At 42.4% G+C, this 26,836-nt stretch overlaps 2 protein-coding genes across 6 annotated transcripts in view; both read right to left on the reverse strand.

Moving 5' to 3' along the window:
• Slc12a8 (solute carrier family 12 member 8) overlaps positions 1-887 on the reverse strand; it is a 148,091-nt gene extending 147,204 nt beyond the window's left edge. Inside the window, exon 1 of one of the 2 annotated variants that reach the window (XM_028752274.1) lies at positions 489-564. Coding sequence is in view for 1 of the 2 variants with exons in the window: in XM_028752273.1 (XP_028608106.1) it covers positions 800-847 (48 nt within the window). In the remaining variant the exon portion in view is untranslated. Of the gene's footprint in view, positions 1-488; positions 565-799 lie in introns of those variants that run through there. The other variant, XM_028752273.1, reaches the window with a different exon arrangement.
• A 10,467-nt stretch (positions 888-11,354) lies between these two features.
• Znf148 (zinc finger protein 148) overlaps positions 11,355-26,836 on the reverse strand; it is a 127,093-nt gene continuing 111,611 nt past the window's right edge. For 3 of the 4 annotated variants that reach the window (XM_028752247.1, XM_028752248.1, XM_028752249.1), the window contains 2 exons: positions 19,801-19,919; positions 11,355-19,534 (listed from right to left, as the gene is read on the reverse strand). In XM_028752247.1, the coding sequence (XP_028608080.1) occupies positions 17,936-19,534; positions 19,801-19,919 (1,718 nt within the window). In that variant the 3' untranslated portion in view covers positions 11,355-17,935. The remainder of the gene's footprint in view (positions 19,535-19,800; positions 19,920-26,836) is intronic. The other variant, XM_028752250.1, reaches the window with a different exon arrangement.

Genomic DNA, 26,836 nt, shown 5'->3' on the forward strand with positions numbered 1-26,836 from the left:
GTGTGTATATACTATATGAGATGTGTGTGTGTATATATACTATATGAAGTATGTGTGTGTGTGTATATATACTATATGAGATGTGTGTGTGTGTGTGTGTGTGTGTGTGTATGCTTCTCTCTCCTGCTGAAGGCCTTCCTCCCCTCTCTTACAGTGCAGCAGTAACACTTCCCTGCCTCTCGCTACAAAGCATTAATGAAACCCAGGGGACAATGAAACACCAAGGAGAGTGAACACGAGTGGCCGAGACCCCATAAGCAACTATGTGTGAGCTTTCATTTAAGGGATCAAGCCTTCAATTCGATATCAACCATCGACCACACATGGAATATTTCATACCACACATACATTCATACACACACTCACACACACTGATATGTATGTATACTAATCAGTAAGAGGACTTAATAAAAACAAAATCAGCAGACATCAGGGAGCCCAGGAAGCCCCTGATTTCAGTAGATAAGCTTTTCTAGAAATAAACTTACCTTCTGACTTTGGTCTGATTTGTTATTAAAAGGAGCTCATATCATCTGAGTCTTGGCCTCCACTCTTGATATTTTTTTCCATGATGGGGTGGGGGCCAGAGGACCGAGTACATTACAGCTAATGCCAAAGGAGACTTTCTGCACATGGTTAACCGTTGTCTAAGGTATCCTCTCAATGCCTAAGTAAACCTGAGATAACTGCTCTGAAAATTTTGCACTGCCACGGACCCCCTCTGCTCGCACCTGTCTGTCTGATGGCACCTGTCTGATGGCCTCTGCCAGCTCCATCACCACCCCTGTACCAGGCTTACCTGCTGGGCTGCCTCATGGAAGAGTTCCTGTGGAGACCTCTGGGCCATTCTCCAGGAAGTGAGGTTCTGAAACTCTAGATGGGGAGACCACTCTGGAAGGCAAACATCACTCTTTGTCAGTCAGGCCCTCTCTCCCCTACTGTTTCTTGTCTGTCCAGCTTCCTCTGCACTGAGGAAGACCGCGGGTGAAGTAGAAACCTTGTTGGCCCCCATCTGGGGACTCCTCCCCACTGGCCTCTTTAGTACCCCGTTCATGGTTCAGAGCCCACCTGCTCATTTCCTGTTGTCCCAAGATCACGGGAACCCCTACACTTCACTCCCTACTCCATGAATTCCTGAAATATTGGGGAATGGTCTAGGCTGACTGCCCAGCCGCCCCGCCCTTACAGACACAGCCCCACACTCCTTTCCCGGGGCTTTGGAAGCCCTTCGTTCAGAGCAAGGGCACTGAGGTCTAGTTGGAATCCGTGTCTGCTGGTGAGCCCAGGCAGAATGAACTGTAGGCAGAGCCAGAGGATAGGGGGCTGTCTTGAGAGGGCCCTGGACCCTGGCCAGAAACAGGGTAGGCAAGAAAAAGACGTCAGAAAAGTATAGCTCTGGCCCACCACAAGAGTTGACCTGGCTTTCCTGAGGCCAGGGACCTTGCCCCATGACATTTGGAAGAAGAAAGGGAGGGAGAGGAGAGGACTGAGGCAACCGACCCGACCGTGATCCCCATCCTGCGCAGGGAAAAGATTCTAGAGACTTGAACGAACATGGGAAGAGGAACAGGAGAAGATTCCTGTGGGACGGATCACCCTAAGAAGATCTGGGGGCTGCGGGATGAGGCTCTGGGCACCAGGGTCAGGTCCTTGCGACCCCGGCTATTCTTCCCCTCCGCGGAGCGGTACCCGCACCCTCACCTGCTCCTACCCGGGCTCCTGAGGCCACGCCCGCCCCACCCCGCCCCGCCACGTGGCCGCGCTCCCGGCCACCTGCCCTGAGTCTTGAGCCACGCCGCCCCAGCGTCCAGACAGAGCATCTGGACTAGAGACCCAGTCCCTGGGCACCACCTGTCCTGAAGGACGGTGGTTCAGCCAGGTGACACCGAACTGGCAGGAAATAGAGCTTCTAGAGACAAGAGAGCGCCCGGGGCATGCTGAGAGGCAGGGGGGTGACCCTCACCACTTCAGCAGGATCACCGAGCCGCCTTCCTTAGGGGTGAATTAAGGTTTCCAGGGGCTCGGGTTGCAGGGTGAGGGGTGGGAATTAACATACAGAGAGATTAAATTATCTCCCTTTTCAATCTGGCATAGTTCCTAAACCTTAAATAACTTGCCAGGCTTCCATGTGGGCTTCTGAGAAACAGGAGGGCAGCTGGGAGTACTTCCCACGCCCACAAGCCTTTGTGTGAAATCCCTAAAAATAGAGGCTGTTCTTTTAAAACAAAAGGGAAGGCAAAGCCCAGGAACACTGGTGGCGCCCTATCCTTTCTTTGCTGTTCCAGGAAGTTGTTTCTGCGAAGGTGTCTTACGTAAAGGTTGCCGTCCGGTCCATTTTAACAGTGTGGTTAATCTCACTCACGGTGTTTGATGCTCAAGGATCCATCATAAATATGTCCCCAAAGTTTTTCATCACCCCGTACAGAAAACACACAGTTCGCCGCCCCCGCCCCGTGCCCCACCCCACTGTCTGTCTTTCTGTCTACTCTGAATATAGCTAACCTCTAAATGAAATAGTACAATATTTATCATTTTGTGCTTGGCTTGTCACACTTGAGCACCACGCCCCCAAAGTCTTTTTTTATGTTGTATGCCTCAGCACTTTTCGGCAAGCAAATTGGGTTTTCATTCTTTTATGGAGTTTTGTTTTCATGTTTGGCTTTACAGTGCTGCGAGTGGAACCCAGGGCTTTGTCGGCGCTGGACTCTGTTCTAGCACTGAGTTATATCCCCAGCTTGCAGACAAGTTTTGATAACCCATCTCTGCAAGAAGCAAAACCCCCATTTCCACCGGAATGAATCACGGATTATCAGTCTTTGAGAAGACGCTGGACAGACGGAAGGATGACATACTGCTAAGATCCATGACATGAGCGTCTCGTCACCTGCACAGCCGGCCAGGAAAGCTTTCTTTCTTCCTTTTTGGGTGATATATGACACTTTTTTACTTTGACTTTAACTAGGTTCCTGTTTGCTGTCAACCTCTGGAGAGCCTACCGCTAAGCTTCAGTCAGAACTTTGAGAAATCCACCAGCAAGCGCACATCAGCCGCAGGAGAAAAGGAGACGCACCCCTCTTTGTTACCGTTGTTTCCTGAAATAAACTCTTTTCTAAATACCTGAAAAAAGAGTTTCCTTCAAAGCCCCTCTTCTAAACCTTAGAATAAATGCGTTCATGTCTTTTTTTTTTTTTTCATTTTAAGGGTAAATAGAGAAACTCAGTTGTTTGCAAAGAAAGAATATGTCCTGCTTTAGGCCAACTTAACTTATAACCTTAAAATAACGACAACAAAAACCAAACAAAAAAAACAGGAGTGGTGTTGCACACCTTTAATCCTAGCACGAGGGATGCAGAGGCAGGTAGATCTCCTTGAGTGGAGGATAGCCTGGTCTAAAAAGTGAGTTACAAGACAGCCAGGACAGACAGAGAAACTCTGCGTCAAAAAACTAAACAAAGAAAACAAAAAAACCAAACAAACAAAAAACTCAAAACACTTGTACCAAAAAATAGTATCTTGCATATTCTTAGAATGGACCATCTCCACTTCTAAGCTACCATCCTCCGTGGCCAGAGAGAAGAGTGTCCATTGCATCATTTACCTCTAATACTTGAAAGCACGAGAACCTAAAGTTCATTGGCAGCAGGTGGATCAATTTAGGAGAGACCCACAGGAGGACAGCTGGCCCTTTAAATCAGGTGGTTTTCCGTGTACCAACAGGATCTCTACCCATCACATAATGAATACAAACAGCAAGTTGCAGGACAGCATGAGTGGTGTGCTGTAACCCATATGTCTATAGATGTATCATTTGCACATAAAACACCATCAATCTATTGTGTTTCTCTCTAGAGAGAGGAACCAGGATAGTCAAATAGGAGCGGAAACCCACTTTGGTGGATACACTTAGGGTTTTATTGACTTTTTTTTCTTACAACAAGTATATGTTACTTTAGAATCTGAAGGAGGAAAATGAGTAAGAAGTTAAAAAGACAGATAATGTGGGGCCGACGGTACTTTCCCAAGACGGCCACACTAATATATTCCATCGTGTCTGCTTTTCGTAAAATAGGAAATGAGATTCCCTCAGGAGATGGGACTTTGTTCTCATTGACCAGAGTGGGCTTTTGCAAACGCCTTGGCTGATGGACGAAATAACTCTGTTTGGCTTCACAAGCTAAGTGGTAAAGGCCACAGGTGTTCTGGCTGTTAGAGTGCTCACACTTGAGATTCAGCGCTATGTTGTGGGGTGTGCGAGGATGCTCCAGGCGGCAGCCAGTATTAACCAACTGTGAGCGAAACAGGCCTTTAATTGACTCCTGCCCACAGCAGAGGGGTCCTGGGCATTCTAGAGCAAGCTGTTCTTTCTGGGCAAGCTCTGAATCCCTGATTCACAGAGTGGATTACAGACGGTGGCTGCTTTAGACAAATCAGTTTGAGGGTAGTTTGTTACACGACAGGCATCTAGTACAAGAAGAATCCAACCATGATAAAAGTGGCTCCTCCCCCTCCAAATATTCCATATCCATTTTGTTGTTCGGAATCCCCGTTATTACAGCCCACAACTATGTAAGAATATAATACAGCTATTAAAAACTATTTCTCTTCGACAGAGTAAGAACTTAGGCTCCACAGCTGACCCCCGTGGCGAGGCTGTTGCTCTGTGCACCTCACCAGGCTGCAAGGCACAAAGAAGCTTGTTCACGTCCTTCCTTCCAGATGATGGTGCAGTCTTGCCCTCTGTGTGAAGGCTGGCAAAGAAACCATGCTTTAGAACAGAGGTTCTCAACCAGTGGGTTGATGCTTCCATAGGGGTGGCCTAAGACCACCAGGAAACGCAGATATTTACATTATGATTCATAACAGCAGCAATCTTAAGAGTTATGAGGTAGTTATGGCTGAGGTTCAGCACAACATGAGGAACTGTGTTAAAGAGTCGCAGCCTTAGGAAGGTTGAGAATGTTAGTAGATGACCTCTTTTGTCAGAAAGTCTGAAGCCGGGGGTGAGATCAGAGCTCGGACAGAGTAAAGCAGAACAGAGAGATGAGAGCAGACTGAAAACATTAAACAGCGAGGTCAGCATGTGTGTGCACAGCCTAGACTCCAGCATCAAAGGCCAGATGCCACAAGGAGGAATCGGCTGGCCTGGCATGGGCTTTACAACTCCTGTCTGTACGCCACAATCATCTAGGAGTGGGTTCAGAAAAACAAAACCCCACCTGGGGACCACCTGCCCTAAGGATTCCCCACCTCATTACTTGACTGGTCTGAGGTGGGGATGGACACATTGGCATTTTCTTTAAGGCCCTCCATTGCCAATGGACAGCCATCTATAATAATTACGGAATTTCTAGTCCTACAGTTTTTGTCTTTATTCAAAATACTACTTCACAGTGCTGTCTTCCTCTAATTAAAATGTAAAGGATTTATTATCTTTAACTATGCATAGCTATGTGTCTGTTCGAATGTATATTCACGTGAGTAAAGTCTCACAGAGGCCAGAGGTGTAGGATGCCCTGGAGCTAGTTACAGAGCTGCAAAACCCCTGACAGGAACAGAACTCAGGTCCTTTGGAAAAAAACAGCAAATGCTCTTAACGGATGAGCCATCTCTCCAGTCCTCTAATTAAAATTTTCATATCAAGAAAGACTGTAAATACTGTCCCTGAGATAGATAGTATGCTACATGGTAAATATTTAGCTAGTCGTTGAAATATATTTTCCAAGGGCGTGCCTATTCTAAAGTTGAAAGTTTTGTTTTTTTATTTCTCTTTTACATTTATGCATGTGTGCACCTGTGTGTGAGCATGTATACTCACACAAGCACCCTTGAAGGCCGGAGGGTGCTGGATGCCCTAGAGTCACAGGTGGTTGTGCGCCACCTAACATAGGTGCTGGGAACCAAACTTAAGTTGTCCACAGGAGTGGTATTATGCTCTTAAACGATGAGCCATCTCTTCAGTCCCACATTTAGGTTTTGAAACAGGATCTTATTCTGTATAGCCCAGGCTGACCTAGAATTCAATATGTAGCCTAGGCTGGCCTCAAAACTCTCAGCAATTCTGCCTCAGTTGGTGATTACGGGTGTACACTGCACAGTTTGGCTCCTTTCTGGATTTTGAATTGAACTTCAAAGTCCTAGGTAAACAGGGGGAGGGACATCTGTTAGAAGCACTGCTGGAAATTCCTGGAAGTGGGATGGAGGACCTCCTGGGTCTCAGAGGAGTGGAGGTGTGATCTTAGGGAGAACAGAACCCTGCTTGGCTTCCTGGGTAGGGCTGAGTGCAGAGGGCAGGGCCCCTCCTCTCAGGCCCCCCAGCGCCTGTCTAGCAGGTTTCTCATCCAGGATCTACGGCATTTGTTGACTCTGGGGGTTTGCCTTACAACAAGAGAAAGTCATTCTCTTGGCACTAGTCACCTGCCACCTGTCACAGGCCAGGACCTGGAAGCCTGAGAAAGCATGTGATACGGACATCCTGTTTATTTATGACGGCAGTGGCAGCCTTTCCAGATGGCAACAGCACTGATTGGTGTTCTTTATCTCCTCAAATGTCACACGCAGAAGCCCCAATGGCAGACCTTTGAGAGTGTAGATGAGCAAAGTGAAGTTTGGCCCAGAGCCTTGCCTCTTTTTCCTATGACCATGACCAAGGTCTTTGCTGTATTCAGGCCCTAGCTCCTAGTTTCTTACAAGGAGTTCACATTAAGACTGCTAAGCCTACCTGAGAGTTATGGACTGTTTTGCTGGGGACTGAAATCCAGATCAGTGGCCTGTTGTTTTCAGACCTTACTCCATTTCCTTTCTTTTGGAAAACTCGCCACTTAATGCTGTCATCCCAGAACTCCAAACGCCGGGCACTGCACCTTGGAGGGAATCTTGTTGCACCCTCACATTAACTCTAGTGCTTGGACCTTCCTTCTCAGGCAAACCCACCAAATACTTGTACACCATCAACCACTGAGGTCAGTCAACACAGAAGATACACAGGGACAAGACCACTCTGAACAGGTGAGGAAGACACTCCTCAGATTCTCCTACTGATAAGCACAGAACTGTAGATTGTTGGAGGTTAATTCTAATGCTTTATTTTAATTCAGCTCCCAAAAGCGCTTCTACATGTTGAGGGTTCCTGCCCCAAGCTGGCTTTGATTGATAATAAAGAATCGTTGTACAGCCAAAGGCTAGGCAGGGAGATGGAGGCGGGAGTTCTAGATTGCTTGGGCAAAAGGCCAAGTGGGGGAAGAAGAAGAAACAGAATCGCCAAGACAGTGGAGCAAAGAGATCAGAATTAAAGGCACCCTGACATGTAAGAATCTGGGGAAGTAGCCCCAGGGGCCACTCCCCTGCTTGGGTCTGGGGAACCAAAGATAAAACATAGATTTAGAAAATCTTAACTCAGGAATACCAGAGAGAAGTGTGTACTAGCCCCGGGGAGATTTACAAGTGCCCAGCCATTGAGCCTATTAAAAATTAAGTTGTATGCGTGTCTTCCATTCATAAATCCAAAGCTCTTGGGCAAGTGCAGTGTACACGCAACCTGCTGGGAGTCAAAGCAGATTAACTATTCACTGCTACAGTAGATAGCTAACCGGGCTAGGAAAACGTGCAAGTTGGTGAGAATTCATTGTGATTGATGTTATCTCGTCAGTCAAATTGGGGCAGGCTCTTCTGAGGATCTGAAGGACAGGGTGGAGAGGGGAGTTGTAACATTGTAGAGAGAAAACTGTTCATAGCATGAAGAGCCATAACCAAGTACTGGCAATCAGTAGGGAAGCAGGTAGGAGGCCTTCTTAGGGAAGGGTGGTACTAGGAAGCAGTCAACAGCAGGACCAAGGTAAGGGGCACAGCTGGTCCAGACAGAGCTGAGAAACTTCGGAAAGGCTTCCACAAGGCATATCTAGAGCAGGGACTAGAGGCCCACAAGTGTGGGTGTGTAGAAACTTGCAGGAACCCAGGTAAACCAGGGTTGGCTTGGGCTATGGTTGTGGTAAAAGGAAGGAGGATTGCAAAGGGATAAAGGAGCATTCACAAGCCTGTCCCCACCGGGAGTGGACATTCTGACTAACTATAGGATACAGCACATTGAATTAAATCCAGCATGGAGCAAAGTTGTTCCTACTGAGGAGCCAGGGGTTCCACTTCTTCCTTTGTCCCTTTGCAGCTGGGAAAGGGCTGGGCCACTGGGCCATAGACAGAGCCTGGCCCTCCTACTCTCAACTCTAATGATGTTCTGCTCAGCTGAAGCGTGGTTTGTCCTGGCCTAACTCTCTGTTCCTTTTCACACCAAGGTTTGGGAAGCAGGCCCAACATGTTTTGAGAAGATCCTTAATTTCCCAGTAACCTTGAATTCTTTGTTTTCTCACTATGAAGTTCAGGCTGGCTTTGAACTCAAACTTGCTAGCAGCAGCCTCAAGAATGCTGGGATTACAGGCATATTCCATATGTAGCTGACCCTGGATTTTTACATCTCCTTTGGGAATCCTGTTTAGAAGCTTGCATTAAGTGCTGAATTCTAGCATTTTCCTGTCTGATCATGGCCTCATCAAAATGCCACTTTGGATGAATTCAAACAGCACCTTTAATACCTTCTCTACCATGCAAAATGTGAAACTCACGGATGTTTATGGGAAGCAGCTTGATCGAGGCTGTGAACTACACACCTTTGAGAAGCTAACAAATTAACCCATGGGTCCCTTATCTTCTCTCAGTGAGAGGTATTTGCATTTTTCTGAACTATTATTATTTAATAACACACAAATAAACTTAACCTTAATGAGGCAGGGCATCCTATAGCTTACCTCAGCTCTTTAGCATGTGATAGCACATATACAGCAATGCCACAAGGTGAAAACAAAGGAGTAGCAAAGGTGGGGGTTAAATGATGAAAGAAACAACTCAAAAATAAGAAAGAAAAAACCCACTTCCAAACCGATGTGTGTGAGAAATTTCAGACTTCTACTCCAATATATTTATTCTCTTACTTTTATAGTGTTTCTGCTTGTTTCTTCTATGTTGCAATACAAAACAGTGCTCAGACTGCCTCCAAGGGGAATGGAGGAATGGCTCAGTGGTTTAAAACACACATTGCTCTTGCAGACTACTTTCATTCCTAGCATACAGGTTGGGTGGCTTGTACTGGGCACCTGTACTCATGTACACATAGCCCTGCAACACACACGCACGCACACACACACACACACACACACACACACACACACACACACCCCTGTACTGTGAAATATTTCCCTAGCCTGAGAATCATTTGCTCAGGTAGGGTCTTGTTTTTCTCATATGCAAATCTAATCTACTTACTGCTTGATAATTTACACATTTCTGCAGTGCTGTAGAAGGAAGCCAATGAAGATCAGGCTTCAACAAGGTCATTTAGCAAGATCAAGGACAACCGGCGGAAGTCCTTTTTGCCCACACAGCCTGGATGGAGAACATGAGTAAACCACACCCCACTGTCTCAGCAGTCCTCAATGAGAAACATCTGAGGGTGGCTCATTTAAAGCCATCTCGCCATCACTGCTCACGCTTTTTGGAAGTCTTTCCTAAATAATACACTTTTTGCATAAGTTACAAACTCTGTATTCCCCTCATGCTTTGAGCACCAACATCTGCTCTCAAACCAAGTGGGCCAGCTGAGTAAATACAGTTCTCCCTGACGTCTGAGAGGCCCCCGGGTTGCTCTCCCCCTTCACCCTTGTGATCTCTGCTTGTCAGTTTTGTTCTCTGCTCCAGCAATTGTCCCAAGTCTCATTCTGTCACTGGCAGAAGCCGCTTAAGTGATGGCATTGCAGCTCCCACAGTCAAAGGGAGGTCACACCGGAGGTTTGAGTTTACAGAGTTGCTCAAAGACCTTGGAGAAAATGGGGGTGCCGTAGGCACAGTTGTAGTCTGGAAGGAACCTGCATCAGTGTGTGAGATCAGAACAGTCAACATGCTAACACTTATCTACGGAGGATGAGCCCACCAGCCTCACCTCTGTAGCTGCTGCCAGGAAAACATTTCCAGTACCAGCTTCCATTGTCCTAGCATTAAGAGATGATCCTCTGGATAGCTTCACTCCGTCTGTAAATCCGTAGAGCACAAATTACTCTGGCCTGACAGGCGAGTACCTCCAGCAGACTCCCCCAGTTGCACACTCCAGGCTTTGAATACTACCCATAAATCTGATGGTTTCTATTGGAGGTAACTTTTGACAATATTCTCTATTTCCTCTGTAATGGTCTTCACATATTTCTATTTTCTGGAGCTGGCTTTATCAAACTGCACCTGTCTTAGGTGACCACGCTGAAGCAGAGAATAACCATGCTTGCCCACTTACCTGCTTACTGAGAATTCAACCTGAAGTGCTCAGCACAATACCAACACATCTTTACACTCAGTGTTTGCCTTAACCATACCAAGTACAACACTGTGACATGGAATCTGTAGTTGATACCACCATGCTTTCAGGTTAAAATGCTAGTAGCCAGGCTGGCCCAATGGCTAAAAAGCACAGGCTGCTCTTCCAGAGGATCCAGGTTTGGTTCCTGGCACCCACATGGTAGCTCACAAGCCCCTGTAACTCCAGTTCCAGAGGATTGGATGCCTTCTTCAGCACTTGCTCAGCTTTCAGTCACATGGTGCACAGGCATATATGCAGGCAAAACACTACATTAGTCTTTTAAAAAGACACTGGTTGCTTCAGCCATCTACTATTTGCACTTAGCATAATGTCTGCTGACCAGTGCTGAATGTGGGGTGAAAGTTCTGAGGCCCAGCCAATGACGCTCCAAGTCATCGGAACCGCCAAGTCCTATCCCAGGGAATGCTCTCCCTAGGCTCCCTTCCCCACACGGCAGGAACATCTGCTTCATCTTTAAGGACATGAGAAGTTAGGAACAGTAAGGTTACAACTTTAAAAGCTCATCTGTGTGAGTAAACAGGCAAAGGTTCAAATGTGCTCCATTTTACAGGTCAAGGATGTTTTAACCTGCCTTTTCCCAGGCACTTGAAAACACCATTCTTAGTGTCTTTTTTTCCATCCCAGCCCTTACACATAGGCATGTATATATATCTGCCTAAGTCCACGGATAAAATGTTTTATCCTGATTGTCCATTCTATCTTAAAATGACTGGATTGGGGCAGGGGAAAGACTGCCATTGTGAGACTCCCATCTTCGATTTACTTCACTTTGGCCTCCACTGACTCTTGATGCAAGAAGTGGATGTTGTTTATCCTAATATCCATCAGATTCAGAAAATCAGGGGACTGAACAGCTGGGAAGTGTAGTCTATCCAGACACTGATCAGAGAAATCATTTTGTGAGCGATAAATTGTCAAGCAAGACTCAGTGACAACACATTAATTCAAGTGACTTCAATTTTATTTTTTTCATAGAATCTTCAGAAGGTGGGAGAAGTGTCAGGTAGAATATCTCCCCATCCCTCTCCCCACCAAGCCAAATCACTCAAGAACCGGGATCTAGGAAATGAATAGTAGAGCATCAGTGGTAGCATTACGTACAGTTGGTTACAGCACCATGCCAATAAGCCAGGGTCTGAGCACTGACTTCTGCAAGGGCCAATTAATTGACATTTGTCCCACGAATGGAGGCAGCACTCTCAACTGCAAACTGCTTTTTTACAACGCATCCCACTGTCAGAAGACAAGGTCCTGGCAAGGTGGCTGGTGGATGGAAACAGGTCTATCTACACTAATGGAGGGAGGAAAAACCAAACAAACCATGTATGCTACTGATGAAAGGTTAATGGAATCTTATCTGTAAAGGAAAAGCCGTATATATTCTTAGCCCTATGCTTCAACATGGTTCAAGTCTGAAATAGTTAATGACAGTTAACAGCTGACTTGATCTTAGAACTAGTAACATACCACAGCAATCTACAGTAAAGGCCCTGATATTTACTCAACCTATGGAACTATTAATTCCACACGGACATCCTTTCCTCTAGGATAACTATGTACCATACTTTTTTGCATATTTACCAGTAGTTATTTGGTTTGAAGTACTGTGAAAAATTCAGCTAAAAAATTATTCATAAAACTTGTATTCTGTATTTTATTTTCAAACAGCCAAGTGTCCACATTTAAAATGCAGAATTTGCAAATATAAGTTAATCTAATAATTCAGTTTAAAATAAAGTAAAACAACTTCCTTTAGTATCACAATACACAAAACAGTATTATAAACTCCGAGAGGCGAGGTGAACTGTGACGACTGTGCTGAAAGCTATGAACTCATTAAACCTTGTAATGTCAGTTCATGTCCCGTGACCAGGGATCAAACAAGCCGCCACTGCATTCGAATGGCTCAGTGACTCACTCATGGTATAAAATGGGGCTCAAGCAAGATGTTTTTTTTTTTTAAACAATGATGATAAAAAAACTTTCAACAGAAAAATCCTCCCAATTGTTTAAAAACAATTATACATGGAGGATAACTATTATTTTAAAATATCTTGGCTAAATTTCAATCATTAGGCTGCTGACTGCAGTGTAAAAGTTTGTATTTAAAAATATCACAAATATAGTATTTAACAGTGAAAATTTCAATGTGGTTAAGTTTCACTGCAAAGCAATTTCACCTGAGTAGACTTCTGAAATTTAGTGCTCATATTTTGAGGGAAGGGAAGGAAAGCCCCACTTTGTGTCTGATACTGAGTTTGCAGCTGATCTCCCAATGACCCCCTAGGGGTGCAGGAACCATCTGCTGTGGCCTTCCCAAGAAAAGACACCCCCTTTCCCACGTAAATTTACTCTGGCATCTTAGGAATTCTCAGTATCCATCAAATATTTCCATGTAGCTACCCATTCAAGCATAGCAACCCACTTCATTCAGTTCTATACAACAGCCTCTACATTATATACATGTTTAATTAGCAATAGGAAATAGAAAATAAAAAGTTTACAGCGATTGAGAGGGGCCGAGACCAGGACAGGAAAAGCAATACTGTGTAATCAGAATATCCTAGCAGCCTACCACCTTCAACAACAAGGTTTTCTTTTATTGGTTGGAATACAAAGAAGGCATAAGGGACTTCAGGAAAATAACACTATGTCTCAGAAAATCCAACGTGCTCCATCATCAGGATTTCCATCACACATTTAATTTCTTCTGTACAATTTTTATAAACTGTTTTTCTTTTCAAAGTCATCAGATTTCCAGGTGAAACTCAGCACTACACAGTATGCCCTTGAAGCAATGAGGTTAACCTGCTTTATTTGGGTACCAAGGTCCCTTCCAGACAGCATTAAAATAAAGACAAGTAAGACTAGACAGATAAAATCCAGTATAATTCAAACCCGACAATGAAAAATTTCCCCCATATTGTTGCAAAATTCTTTCTACTGAAATGCTTTGCTACAATAATAAAAAGCATACATTACATAGAAAAGGTACCAGTGTACGAAAAAGTGACAGGAGTGGGCTAGCAAATCCTTCAAAGCACATTATATAAATGACTAGCATTAAAAACATTTTCCCTATAAAATGTAGGTCATAATCATTTATAAATTGGCGGCTTCGTCTCTAAAGCAGTGATGGGTGTTCAGAGAGCTGCTCTGTACAGTGTAAGATCTACTCACTTCAAGCTAAAGGTTTCTCTTTCTTTGTATTGAAGTTGAGTAAATTCATCTGGTCAGCTGAGAAATCAAGCTTGAAAAATAAGTATCTAAAAATCAAAGTAGAAAGTTTAGAATCATTGAAATGTAGCTATGAAATATGAAGCAATCTATCTACTTCACAAATGAACTGAAGTTACCTCAACACTTACGGGCTTGAATCTAGAACAGAAACACATACTAAAACCCAAAGCAATCCACAGTTAGGTAGCAGTGCAGAAGCAGGGAAAACAAAAAAACAAAAACAAAAAATAAAACACATCCCTTCCTTCAGTGTGATGGGCACTAAGTTCTGCGGTCTTCCTCCATCTTTGCACAAGAGTGGTAAGGCCATTCAATGCTTAGTGAGAGTGAGCACAGACGAAGCCAGATCTAGCCTGTCTCCCCTGCAACGTCAATTATGCTGTGTAAACAGTGTTACGTTCCAACAGGAGGAACAATGGAATTTGCTTATAAAAACTGATTAAAGCTAATCATTATTAGATGAAATAAGGGTAACTAATAACTCTGAAATGTTTCTCTAGAACGTTCCTGATGCTACTTGTAAAGTTAGCACTGCTATGTATTATTGCTTACATACAGGACAACGTCACACGCCTTCTAACATACAGCGGTACTGTGGCTGGTTTGTACATATTTACAGAGTCTTAAAAACAAGCTGTAAAAACATTACATACTTTCAGACAATACAAATTAGCACATTGGTACTCACTTCAAACAAATGGAATGCATAACATTAATAAACATCATAAAGGAAGACTCACATCAAGTCCTTGATTGTCAAGACACGTTTATATATAAACTCTAACTGTGCAGAATCAAAGGTTCAATCATAGGTAGGTGCATCCTTACTCGATGAACCCTATTTACAGCATGGTATTGCATAAAAAAATAAAATAATGTTTACAGGGTTTTACTTTTTTTTATCCATTGGATTAAAGAAAGCAACAAACACAACAAGAAATGTTTGTCTGCTTTAGTCTGTTTCCTACCAAAGTCTAGGTGGAAAAAGGAAACACACGGTTTTTATTTGCAGAATATAGCAAAAACAACTGGAAAATTATTTCCCTGAAATAAAGCAATTTGAAACGGAAAAGGTTTAAATTAAATTGCAGACTCAAATAGATTCTCACTGATTATAATAGTGCGTCTTCAAGTAAATACACTGAAAAAAGATGAACTCTAGCTTAAAGGTTCTAGGGAGCTCGGTATGCAGCATGCCTACTCAGAGGATCCCGGCCTCTTTTGTATTTGTTTTTTTTGTTTTTTGTTTTTTTTGTTTTGTTTTTGTTTTTTAAACAGCCCTTTAAAAGCCCAAATTAATAAAAATCAAAGAAGTGGCAAAAGATCTAACCTCGCTGGCACTTTGCAAGTGTCCCTCACCTGTGGGAATGAAAGCTTGCCCTGAGCACAAGGCCTCTTCTACCTCTTAAGAGATAAAATGACCCATTGCTGGCACCCTGAGTCAGAGCTAAGATGGTGGATTCCTACCTGACTAGGTAGCATATGCACACTGTAGATCCACAAAAATAAAAAACCGTAGGAGCTACTCAGCTATCCCAAACCCATTTAAATACAAGTGCAGTAAGAACTGAAGCTCAAACAGGAACAATGCTTCTGGATGTTGGAGAGCTCCTGTCTTGTCTAGTGGGCCCAGACTGACAGGCTAACGGTGAGCAGACGCTGAAGGGTGGTAGAGCTATACTTCGAGAAGAAGTGAGAAGTGTGAACTCATATCCTCCAGGGATCTGTCCAGAGCAGCACACAAGGCCACTCTCTTTCTCTAATGCCAGGTAGGAAAGCTTTCTAAACCAACACGGGGAAAGCCAGCCTGTTGAGATGTTTCTCGTAGGATGAAGATACAAGCTGAGCCTGGCAGGCATCTGGAATTTCACAGTAAGTGATGACTATACTTAACTGGTAAGTCAGTAAGTTATGCTGGCTAGCAGTTATCTCAAATGCTTACAACCTGGTAGAAAAGTCTGCCATTGTGTGGATTTAAAGAAATGTATTTAAGACAGGAATGCAACACCTGAAATTCTGTTTACAGAACTTCTATTTTCAAAGGCTTTTCTTCCTAAGCTGACCTGAACCGCTCAGCAACCGTCACATTCTTAAAACTGTGCTGGTGATGTTAAAAACAGACCCTTACACTGTACAAGAAATGCATCAAGTGCTCTGTGGAACCACAATGTGTTTTTAATCAGGCTCAACTTAGAAAATAAGTATCTGCTCTTATCAAAAGCAGTATGAGGAAACTACAAGCACCCATTTAGGGTGCACAGGGTCTATCACCTCATCTGATGAAGCGTTCCTGTGGTTATGTGATGCGCCACAGACACACATCAGTCTCCAGATCAACAATGGCAGAACTTACTTCAAAGAAGTCTAAAGTTCTTGAAGATCTGACAGCAAAGCTGTCAAATGGGAAAGTTATGATTTCAAGCTAAGTTTCATAACAAAGTGTAGAGGAAACCATATTAAACATAACTTATATTCCTTGTCATAAAAATACTAACATTTTAAAAAATAAATGAGTAAAGGATTGCAAGTGAAGAATACTGGGGGAGGATATTTCTTTGTTCCCTTCTTTATGAGAACAGTCCTGGGATAACATTAAATAAAAGAAAAATAATTTAAATGGATAAAATACTCAACACTGAAACAAAGCACGCAGATCTACAGGGTCAACAGCAAAGTCAAATGGAAGTTAACAAAAGTGTCATCTCCCAAGGGTACTGGTTTCAGATCATCACTGGTGCACTGTGATAAAGATGGCAGAAATGCAAAGTACAAAACCCAAAAAGGTAGAACAAATAAAAGAGATGTAGAGCCAATGTAACGAATGTTAGTCTCCAAAAATTAAAACTGTCCAATGTGTAACTCAAACCATCATTCTTCATAAAAGTATATATATATATATATATATAAAAGCACTATTTATCGTAACATGCTGTATTATTTTAAGACAAAGTATACATATATAAAAAAACATTCGTGGTATAAGGATAAAGTCTGTAGTTTATTTAGATTTTGAAATGCAACAAAAAATTTCCCATCACTCATCTAAGCTGAAAAGAAATTGCAGTTACTGGAATCAGTAAGCACTTCTGCTTTGTAAAACTGTCGTGAGCAGTATTCACTTAAATGTAACTTAAGCAATTAAAATGCCCATATCTTTAGTTTCTTGGGATACTGTTCAATTATCCAATCTATCAAGAGTCCAGAAAGAGAAGAATTAAACCAGGTTTTACAGTCCAAAGATATCCCAACTTTCTTTTATTGCCAAAAAGCAAAATTGTCAATTACGAGATGATTATGACACAACCATATCAAACCTAAAAAAAAAAAAAATCTATGATTTTAACTTTGAGAAATCAAAAATACCAGATTAATTCTAAGTGCTCTATGTCAACTGAAGTGTGTAAAATAAAATACATTTCAGCTTTAAAACGTGGAATATACATTTTGTGTAAGCATTATTTTCTTGGGAATGTAATCTACAGAATATTTTTTTTTTTTACTAAAACTTCAAACCTTGATACTTGCACATGAAAAATCATAAAAAATATCTAAGTTTACCTGTACAAAGAAACTGACACCAATATGCATACTTCCATAGAGAAGTGAATGTTTAACAGTTGTGTGTTTTGGTAAAAGTTTTGAAAGTATGCATACTTTAAAAGTAATTAGGCTTTTAAATAGTGGAGTCTTAGACTATCAGATTTTTATTACTTTTTCTTCAAAAAAAAAAAAAAACATGTCAATATAATGCAAAATGAAAACCAAGGGTATATGGCATATCATTTTTAAAGGTGGTTTCTTTTTATTCCCCCCTATAGGACAAACTACTTATTTAAGCCATAATCTCTTGACATTGAAACTTTAAGTTCACTGTCTGTGACGTATCCTCGGATTCCCTGCTGAAGTGCAATACTATGCTGAAAAACTCAGAAACAGTATGATGAAGTTTCACACAATTACTAGGCTCCTAAGAATGTACAATGTTATCAGTTAGGAAACAATTGTGCGAAAGTCTTTTTTTCTTTTATCTTGGTGTGGGTGAATAGCAAGGTTCTGATCTAAAACAGGTAATGCATTGCTTCTCTAATGGTGACGACACATAAGGCAGTTCAAGGAATGCGGACTAACCAAACGAAATGCGGTTATTGGATTATCTTGCTATTCTTATCAGCTTGCTATGAACGCACTGCTCTTAGATCTGTACAGCACTCCATTTTACAGAGTAACCCCACTCTCTGTTAATCTGTTCTAAAGTGCCAGCATTATTTACACATTTTTTTTTTTTTAGCCAAAAGTCTGGCCAGTTGTGGCATCTGGTGAAGATGTCATCCCAGCTCTATTATCATTTACATTCACCAAGGGAAATTCTGAAAATTCAGCACTTGTCCCTGGTCCCCGAAGGTTCACCTGTCCATTGGCAGTGCTAAATTGAGTTGCTATTCCAGCTCTGGATCCATGATATGGAGCACGGAAGGGCTGTTCAAAGGAGCTCATTTGGTAAGCCTGGTGGACAGGCTGTGCCTCAGCTTTCTTCTGAGAAGTTACTTGATCCAAAAAGTCTGCTGTTGACGTGGCAGAGGCATGGTTTGTCTCGTCACCTGAAAAGGGAAACGGGTGCTGTGCGTCCCCGACTATTAGTCCAAAGTGGGACTTATCTGGAGTTGTTCTTAGTGGAGAATTCATTCCTGATCGAAAGCTATTGATGGGCATGGCTGCATAGACTTGCTTGTCTATGGAAGAGAACGCTGGCGGATTTGGAAGGGTCTGGTTGTCAGTCACAAAGTTAAGGCTCGGGCTATTCAAATAGGCATCGTTTTGGCTAGTTCTGTCCAAAGCCTGCTGCAGAAACTTGGAATATTCCTGCAACATGTTAGCTTTATCTGATGAGGATGCTTGGGAGCTTGATCCAACATTCTCTGACTGGGTGACTTCAGGTACATCGGAAGAATTGATTGATATACTAGAAGTCACTTCGGTATCTGCAACGCTGAAGGAAATCTCATGCTGTCCATTAGCTTTGTGGGAATAATGATCCAGCAGAGTCTGCAGAACCTCATCTGGAATAACATTTTTGTCATGATTGCTCTTAATCTCCACATTCAGTGCCTGGGAATCCAGTATGGATGCTGTGGTGCTTTCATCTATGACACTGGCCACGGCTGCTTGTGTCACAGAAGGCTGAGAAGCTATAGTGCCCACATTCAGTGCGTACTCCCTGCTGTTGTTACTTGCGGCTTGAAGATACCGCTTCTTCTTCAGAAACTGCATGGCATCGTCGTAATTAGTACTGCTGTGCACAGGCTTGCTGGGCCCCTCCTGCAAGTTATCCACTTGATCGATGTCAGCACTGCCTTCTGAGTCCAGTAATGCCTGCTTATCCACAAGTTCAAATGCATACTTGGAAACTTTGCTGTCTTCATAAGTGGATAATGGTGAAATGGTTTGACTTTGCTCCAGGGGCTGTTTCAGACTTCTCTTACTATTGATTTTTTTGAGAACCAACTTGGGTGGGTGTATTTCTCCAGATGCATCTTCTAAGTGGGACCCTCCCACTGAAGAATGGGGCATTTCAACAGCGTACTCTGCCACCATGTACTCATCCTTTACTTTAGTGCTGGAGGAGTAGAGAGGCAGATAATCATTTTTGTCTTTCTTCAGGTCAGATTTGTCCAATACACTCTCTTTGTCCATCCCAGACGATTTCTTCTCAGTCTTTTGCCTTTTCTTTTTTGGCAGTGAATTATCTTTTGGTGATGTAGAAAAGCCAGAATCTTCCTCTGATGTCAGAAGGCCACCTTTGATGGCACATCTGTTTAGTTTTTTGTCGTGATTTTCATGGCACATACGTTTATGTTTCAATACACGATCTGTTCTGGAAAAATACTGTTGAAATCAGAGGTTGGAAGTGGTATGTTGTTGTTGTTTTTATGTTTGTTTGTTTGTTTGTTTTGTCAACAAGGAAGAGAAGAAAAGAAACAAGATAATTAATAACAATATAAATAATTCCAAACCAATTCACTGATCAAGTTTCTATTATAAAATCTAATCAGAGTTTAAAATCTCAAATGGTTCTAGCACTAAATAGTGCCTAACTTGTTGGTGATTTTGCACTGCAGTTAAGGTAGGAGAGTTCAAACTGTTTAACTTACCTGTAAGCAGTATTCACACTGGTAAGGCTTCTCTCCACTGTGAGTTCTTTTGTGCCTTTCCATGTGATATTTCTGTATGAATCTCATACCACATTCATCACAGCGAAATGGTTTTTCACCTAGTACATGATTTAAAAAATTTAAAACAAAACATTGTAAAATCATGGGCTGTTTTGCCAAAAGAAATTCTTAACATAAACAAAAAGTCTGCCATATACTAAAGGCTCAAAGTCATTGATGCAATCAAACACAATTCTTGGGTACAGGTTTTTAAAAAATAACGTATCACCTGGAGATTTCTATTATCCCTTCCTCATGTGCGGTGCATGCCACGGCACACGAAGAGTGGTCAAAAGACAGCTTGTGGGCTTGACTCTCCCCCTCTACCACGGAGGTCCCAGGGTTTGAACTGACACACTCTCAGTCTTGACACCAAACACCAAAATGGATTCGGCTAGTTTGCTAGTCTGGGTATGGCTATTTTATTCTTAGGTCTTTGTTTTTTTCTTTTTAATTTTAAATTACTTCTACTTTTCTGTGTATTGGGGGTAGACACATGCATGTCACTGAACATGTAGAGGTGAAAGGACAATCAAGGAAATCAGTTTTCTCATTCCACCCTGTGGTCCTAGGGGTTAAATTCAAATCATCAGGGTTGGTATGGCTCTTAATTCCTTCAAAAGCACTTGGGAGTAAGTGAAATCTAGATCCTAAGTATCTCTTAAAGAGAATTTACTAACACAAAGTACTGGGACAAAGTTTCCTAAGTAAGGTTTGAGGTTGGGAAATCATTTATGTTATATGTGCTCCAAAGCACACATGCAGTCCTGAGTGAGATTCATACCTAGAACTGCAAAACAAAAGTAAGGGCTACTTCTTTTCTTAACTTAAAGCCACGTTTTTCGTGTCATCTGTGGAAAGAATTAAACTGTGTGCTGTCACCCAGACACATGACTGCTCTCCTCCTTTTATTCCCTGGAGATTTCCTAGCTGTGAGGAAACACAACTTTGAGTTCAAATAGTTTGTACTGAGAAAAGGAGATGTCTGTGAACAGCGGATCAGAGTTATCTTGAATGCTTTCCCTACCACACAGTAGCAGTATGTTACTGAATACTGTTAAAAAATGTTCTCCTTCTCAATATCCTCCCATGCATGTGTGTACAAGGTGTATCTTTCTACTATGTTAATGAAATCATTTGTAAAGATTTTTTAGTTGACTCTTGCATTTTCTTCTTGAGGTAAGGCCTTACTGTGTAAGCGTGTGCCTGTGTCATTCTGACTTACTTTATAGCTATTTCCACATGTCATCTTAGAAAGCAGGAGAGCTGATGACCCTGATCTGGGAACTTTGGTGTTTGCTACTGCTGAACAGAAGTGGAAATAAAATGAATGGTACATCTTTTCTATGAAAACTACAACAACTCAATGAAATTTCTTTTGGAGAAAATTTCTTTAATGCTTTTCCCTTGGAGAGTATGAGAGCCTCTCCTGGAAAAAAAGCCTATCTATATCAACTATTTAAATCATTTTAAGACTGGCATAAAAATTTGAATGAAGAGTATTAAGCCTGTGATTGTTTAAAAAAGTCATTCAGGAGAGCGTAACATGTGAGAAAAAAGCAATCTCAGTATGTTCCACAGCACTAAGTTTCTAGTGCCCTGGGGCTCTGGAGCTTCTTCTGATTGTGATGTTTCGCCCTGGTCACTTGATACTGCAGACTATCAGAACCCTTGAGTAAGGATGTAGGGATCCTCCAACAGACGGCCACATGGTACAGTTTGAGTGTGTCCCACAAAAGCTCCTGTGTTGGGAGCTTGGTCCTCAATATAATGGCACTGGGAGGCAGGGAATCTTCGGGAAATGGAGCCTAGCATAAAGTCATTACATCATCAAGGACAACACTCTCTCTCTCTCTCTTTCTCTTTTTTTTTTTTTTTTTTTTTTGGTTTTTGAGACAGGGTTTCTCTGTGTAGCTCTGGCTGTCCTGGAACTCACTCTGTAGACCAGGCTGGCCTCGAACTCAGAAATCCGCCTGTCTCTGCCTCCCGAGTGCTGGGATTAAAGGCGTGCGCCACCACTGCCCGGCGACAACACTCTCAAAAGGAACAAACTTACTGTTCGTAGACCCTGTGATTGCTTCTTGCAAGGAAATTAAATGATGCTCTGGCCTTCCCTATTCCCTTCAGATGACTCCAATTCTGCCATGATGCTACCTGATGACACGATGTGGCAGGGTCCCCACCAGAGGCCGAGTTAGCAGCTTGGCTACAGCAGCTTGGCTGGTAGTCTCCAAGTGGTGAGCTAACAGAACTTGCTTTCTCTATAAAGTCATATGAGTATTGCAAGGACCTACACTTCATGCATAATCTACTGCTTGACATAATCTGATTTTTGACAGCCTGAACTAATTCTTCCTGTTTAAACTTTATTGTAAATTAGGTTTAGCCACCATCCTATCAAAACAGTTCTTTTCTGAGGCACTGTTTTGTTGTTTGAGACAGGGCCTTGACATGTAGACCAGGCTAGCTGGAAGCTTGCTTTTTAGCGCCCCGCTGGTCACCAGCCTTTTGCCTCATCTTTCCAAGTGCCAGGATCATGGCAGGTATCACCACATGACTGTTGTTGTGACTCACCACCATAAAGTTGTTAATTCCAACAACTCTCTCCTCCATTTCCTCGTAGATCCTCCTCCTATTGCCGCTCGCTTGGCAAGGCACTGTATTTCCAGCTAACCCTCCCTCTTCTGGATGCAAATGCCAGTTCTGGAGACCAGCCCTGAGCCTTCTGCCTTTCTCCTTTCATGTTATTTTCTTTGGCAAGATGGAAGCTCATCTATAGCCATGGCTTTAATTATGCTCAAATTTGATCTCTAGACCCACACCTCCCCTTTGTCTACTCAACATATCTCTTTTTCATTTTAGACTTATTTATATGTATGAATATTTGCCTATATGTATACATGCTTACCATATGCAAGCCTAATGCTGGATGAGGCCAGAAGTAGGTGTCAGATCTCCTGGAACCAAAGTTACAGGTGGTTGGGAGTCACAGTGTATATGCTGGGAATTGAACTGGGTCCTCCGCAAGGGGGGGCCAGTGCTTTTTAACTACTAGATCATCTCTCCACTCCTGACATTTCCGATACTTGGGATCTCAAATAAACAGCATCTCATAGTAAACTGAAGATCATCAACCACAACGTAGATTAAAACGTCACTACTATTCACTTAGCTGTCCAAGCCAGAGGCCTGTACAACTTTCCCTGTCTCTTCCTAGTTTCCCAATTAACAGATCCTACCGATTCCTCTAAGTTTCCCACTGTCACCACTCTAGTTCAAAAAAAGGACCCAGGCTGGACAGTGATGTAATGTCCTGCTAACTAGCTGTGTTGGCCACCTTTCCCTTGCTGCAACTAATATCTGAACTAGGTAATTTAAAAGAAAGATTCGCTTGGCTCACACTTTCACAAGTTTCAGTGTGGCTGGCTCCATTGGCTTTGTACATGTGAAAAGAGAGAAAACAGGTCTGAGGCAGTGGTGGCAGCCATCAAAAAGGCTTAGTGGTAAAAGTGCATGCCATGTGTTCCCACTAGTTTTTATCACTTTGACACACCTAGATAACCTTAACTGAAGAACTGCCTCCATCAATTGGCCTGTGGGCATGTCTGTGAGTGATTGTCTTAACTGTCAACTGAGTCGTGAAGGGCCCACCCAATTGATGTGCTAGTACCATTCCTACACATGCGGGCCTGCATAGTGTAAGAAAGCAAGGCAAGTTGACACACTGAGCACAGAGCAGCAAACCCCCCCCCCCAATGTTTTGGCTTCTATCCTGATTTCCCAAATGATGGGTTGTAACCTGGAAGTGTAAACCAGTAAAACCCTTTCCCTCTCTCAGTTGCTTCTGGTCAGAGTATTTTCTCACTGACAGAAATGCAAACTAGAGCAGCACCGAAACCTGACAAGTGGACCTCAATCTCTAGAACCTAGAGTAAAATCAGAGAACTGACTCTAGGTTTTGTCTTCTGACCTCCACATGTGTGCATAATACATGCATGCTCAAATCCCCGCCTCCCCCCACAGAGCAATGATAAATTTAGTACTTTTAAGGACTGCTGAAACAGAACTGCTCACCTCATGATGGCCAGGAAGCAGAGAAAAACAGGAAAGAATAGAGAAGTTGTAGCCCTCCAGAGTACTACAACCCTCTGCGAACCCGTTCGCACAACTAGGCCCTACTTTAATTTTTTACTATGTCCCAATAATATCATTATATGAATCCATTAAAGGGTAATCCATTGACTAGGTCTGAGCTTTAATAACTTAATCAGCTCTCAGTGACTGGGGTCCACAAGCCTTCAGAAAAACATTTCATTTCAAAACTCTAATAGCAGCAGTCCTGACAGGGTACATTTTCCTCCTTTTCTAACTCCAGAGCACAGCAAGAGACTGTTGACAGAAATGAAACTGATTACTCTAAAAGCCTAATGGTCCAAGACAGTGTAGCCCTGGCTGTCCTAGAGCCACTCTGTAGACCAAGGTGGCCTCAGACTCACAGAGATCTGTCTGCCTCTGCCTCTCAGTGCCACCATTACCTGGCCTATCAGTGGTCTCCTAATGGTCTTAAGATAAAAGAAAATGTGAGTCTATTTGGCCTCTGCCTTTCTCTTGGGTTTGACTTCTCAACTCTAATCCTTCTTCAGTTTCAAAAGCTGCCATTCATTCTTCTACACACTATGACCCCACTATTATTAGTTAGTTAGTTCTTTATTATAATGAATGGAAAGAATTTATACACTCAATAAAATTTATTACTAACTATAGTGTAAATAAGCTTTAAAATAATAAACTCAATGAAAAAACCTGAGGCTAACATATCTGTGACCTAGGCATGGCTGTACAAGCTGAGAACTCTAGTACTTAGAAGGTAGAATCAGGAAGATTAAGAGTTCAAGGGCACCTTTGGCTACATAGTGAGATCAAGATGAGCCTAAGCTATGAGATTCTGTTTACCTCCCACCCCAATCTGCAAAGAAAAATCCTACCTCTAACAAAGTTCACTCAGTGTTAGTAAAACATACTTGACAAATGAATTTACACTCTACAACTTTAATCTTTTTGAGATAGGGTCTCACTACATAACCCAGGCTGGCTCAATCTCATGTCAAGCCACTTGTCTTAGCCTCATGTGCTGGCACTACAGGCATTGAGGAACCACACACGGTGTAAATTATTGGTTAAAAAATCTTAAGAGTAGACATTAAAATATCTTAGTTGAATGAATTATGCTAATATTAAGACCATATAGTATTAAGAAAGCAACATAAAACAGTCTTGAGACTATGGCTCTACCATCAAAAGCCAGGTTTAAAGCTGGTCTCAGTATTTAGCTAAGAAACTGCAGATGGTATATAAACCTTCAGAGTAGATATTTTCATCAGTAAAATGGAACCATTAGAGTATATCTCAGAACCAAGTGGACAACTTATGAAAATTAGTAATGATATAAGAATGAAATCTAACAAAATGCAGCAATTCAAGAATATGTTAGCTATTACCATAGAATGAAGAGGCTGGTAGTAAATTAACACTACAAACTAATTGTAGTTATAGTTCAACAACTAGGCTATACACATCAAACGAGAGCATTCTTAAACTGAACCTGGGCAAAGATGAGATCAGAATTTCTGAGCTCAGCACATGAGCACGAAGACTGATTTCAAGTCCATTTAGGAGGCTAGAGAAAACACTCACCAGGCTGGAAGCCTATTACTACCCAGGAAAATGACATTCTACAGAAAATCATCTGAGACAAATCACAACCCATGAAGTGAGAGTCAGCTTATTAAACACAAACTAGACAGTAACATGAAAACATGTCAATGTCAGGTTCAACTGAACCGGAAAAGAACTGTGGCCTGAAGATTTTCAATGAAGAAGTGACTTAGCCAGGTGGCAGTGATCAACACCTTTAATGCCAGCACTTGGTAAGGGAGGCAGGATGAGTTTGAAGCCAGCCTGGTTGATGAGTTCCAGGGCAGACAGGGCTAAAAATAAAGAGAAAACCTATCTCAGAAAAGAGAAAGTAAAGAAATAGGAAGAAAAAAGTAACTTTAGGTAACTTCAGTGAGATGCAATTTTCAAACCCTATCTTTCTGATATAAAATGCTTTTCTTTGCCTAAAATGAAAAGTCATAAGAGTTAAAACACTCTTAATGTTTCCTTCCTTTCTTCCTTCCTTCTTTCCTTCCTTTTTAAATTATAGGCTAGATCCAGGCATGGTGGGACACACTTAGAGCATTCGGGAGGCTGAGGCTAGAGAGCTAAGCTCAAGGCAAACACAGGCTACAGAGAATGACAAGGTCTATTCATGAATGAATGAAGAGTTTCATGTCGAGTTTCTCTCACGAAGCTGTGAAAAGATCTACTTGTAAGACTGTCTATGTAGTCTAGTCCTAGACTCCTGAGAATGAAGCAGCTAATATGGGAACTGCTTCTCAGCTTCTGAAGACATGTTTAGACTTCTCCTTTTATTTACCCAACAACACTAGAGAAATCCCAAGAAAACCCTAATTATAATTTCAAATAACTGAGAGTTGGTCTAGGACAGTGGGCCTCAACCTTCCCAACGCTGCGATCCTTTAACATAGCCCCCCAGGTTGTGGTGCTCCCAACCATAACATTATTTTGTTGCTACTTCATAACTGTCATTTTACTGTTATGTCTCATAAATATCTGATATGTGATCCTTACAGGGGTTATGACCCTCAGGTTGGGAACCATTCGTCTAGAAACTAGATATAAAAAATGAAAACCAGAACAACCTACTGCCTACTGTCCTTAGATGCTGAGCAGCACAGACAGCCATTGCTACACGTTGTTTCTCTCTCTTTTGAATGAAGCCTGGCTATCCGGTGCAGTCTGGCCTCCAACTGTCAGCTTCCAGAGGTGGGGATTACAAGTGTGCGCTCTCGCTCTCGCTCTCGCGCTCTCTCTCTCTCTCTCTCTCTCTCTCTCTCTCTCTCTCTCTCTCTCT

This window comes from Grammomys surdaster, unplaced genomic scaffold, assembly GCF_004785775.1.
Source record: "Grammomys surdaster isolate TR1022 unplaced genomic scaffold, NIH_TR_1.0 125889, whole genome shotgun sequence".
Lineage (NCBI taxonomy): Eukaryota > Metazoa > Chordata > Mammalia > Rodentia > Muridae > Grammomys > Grammomys surdaster.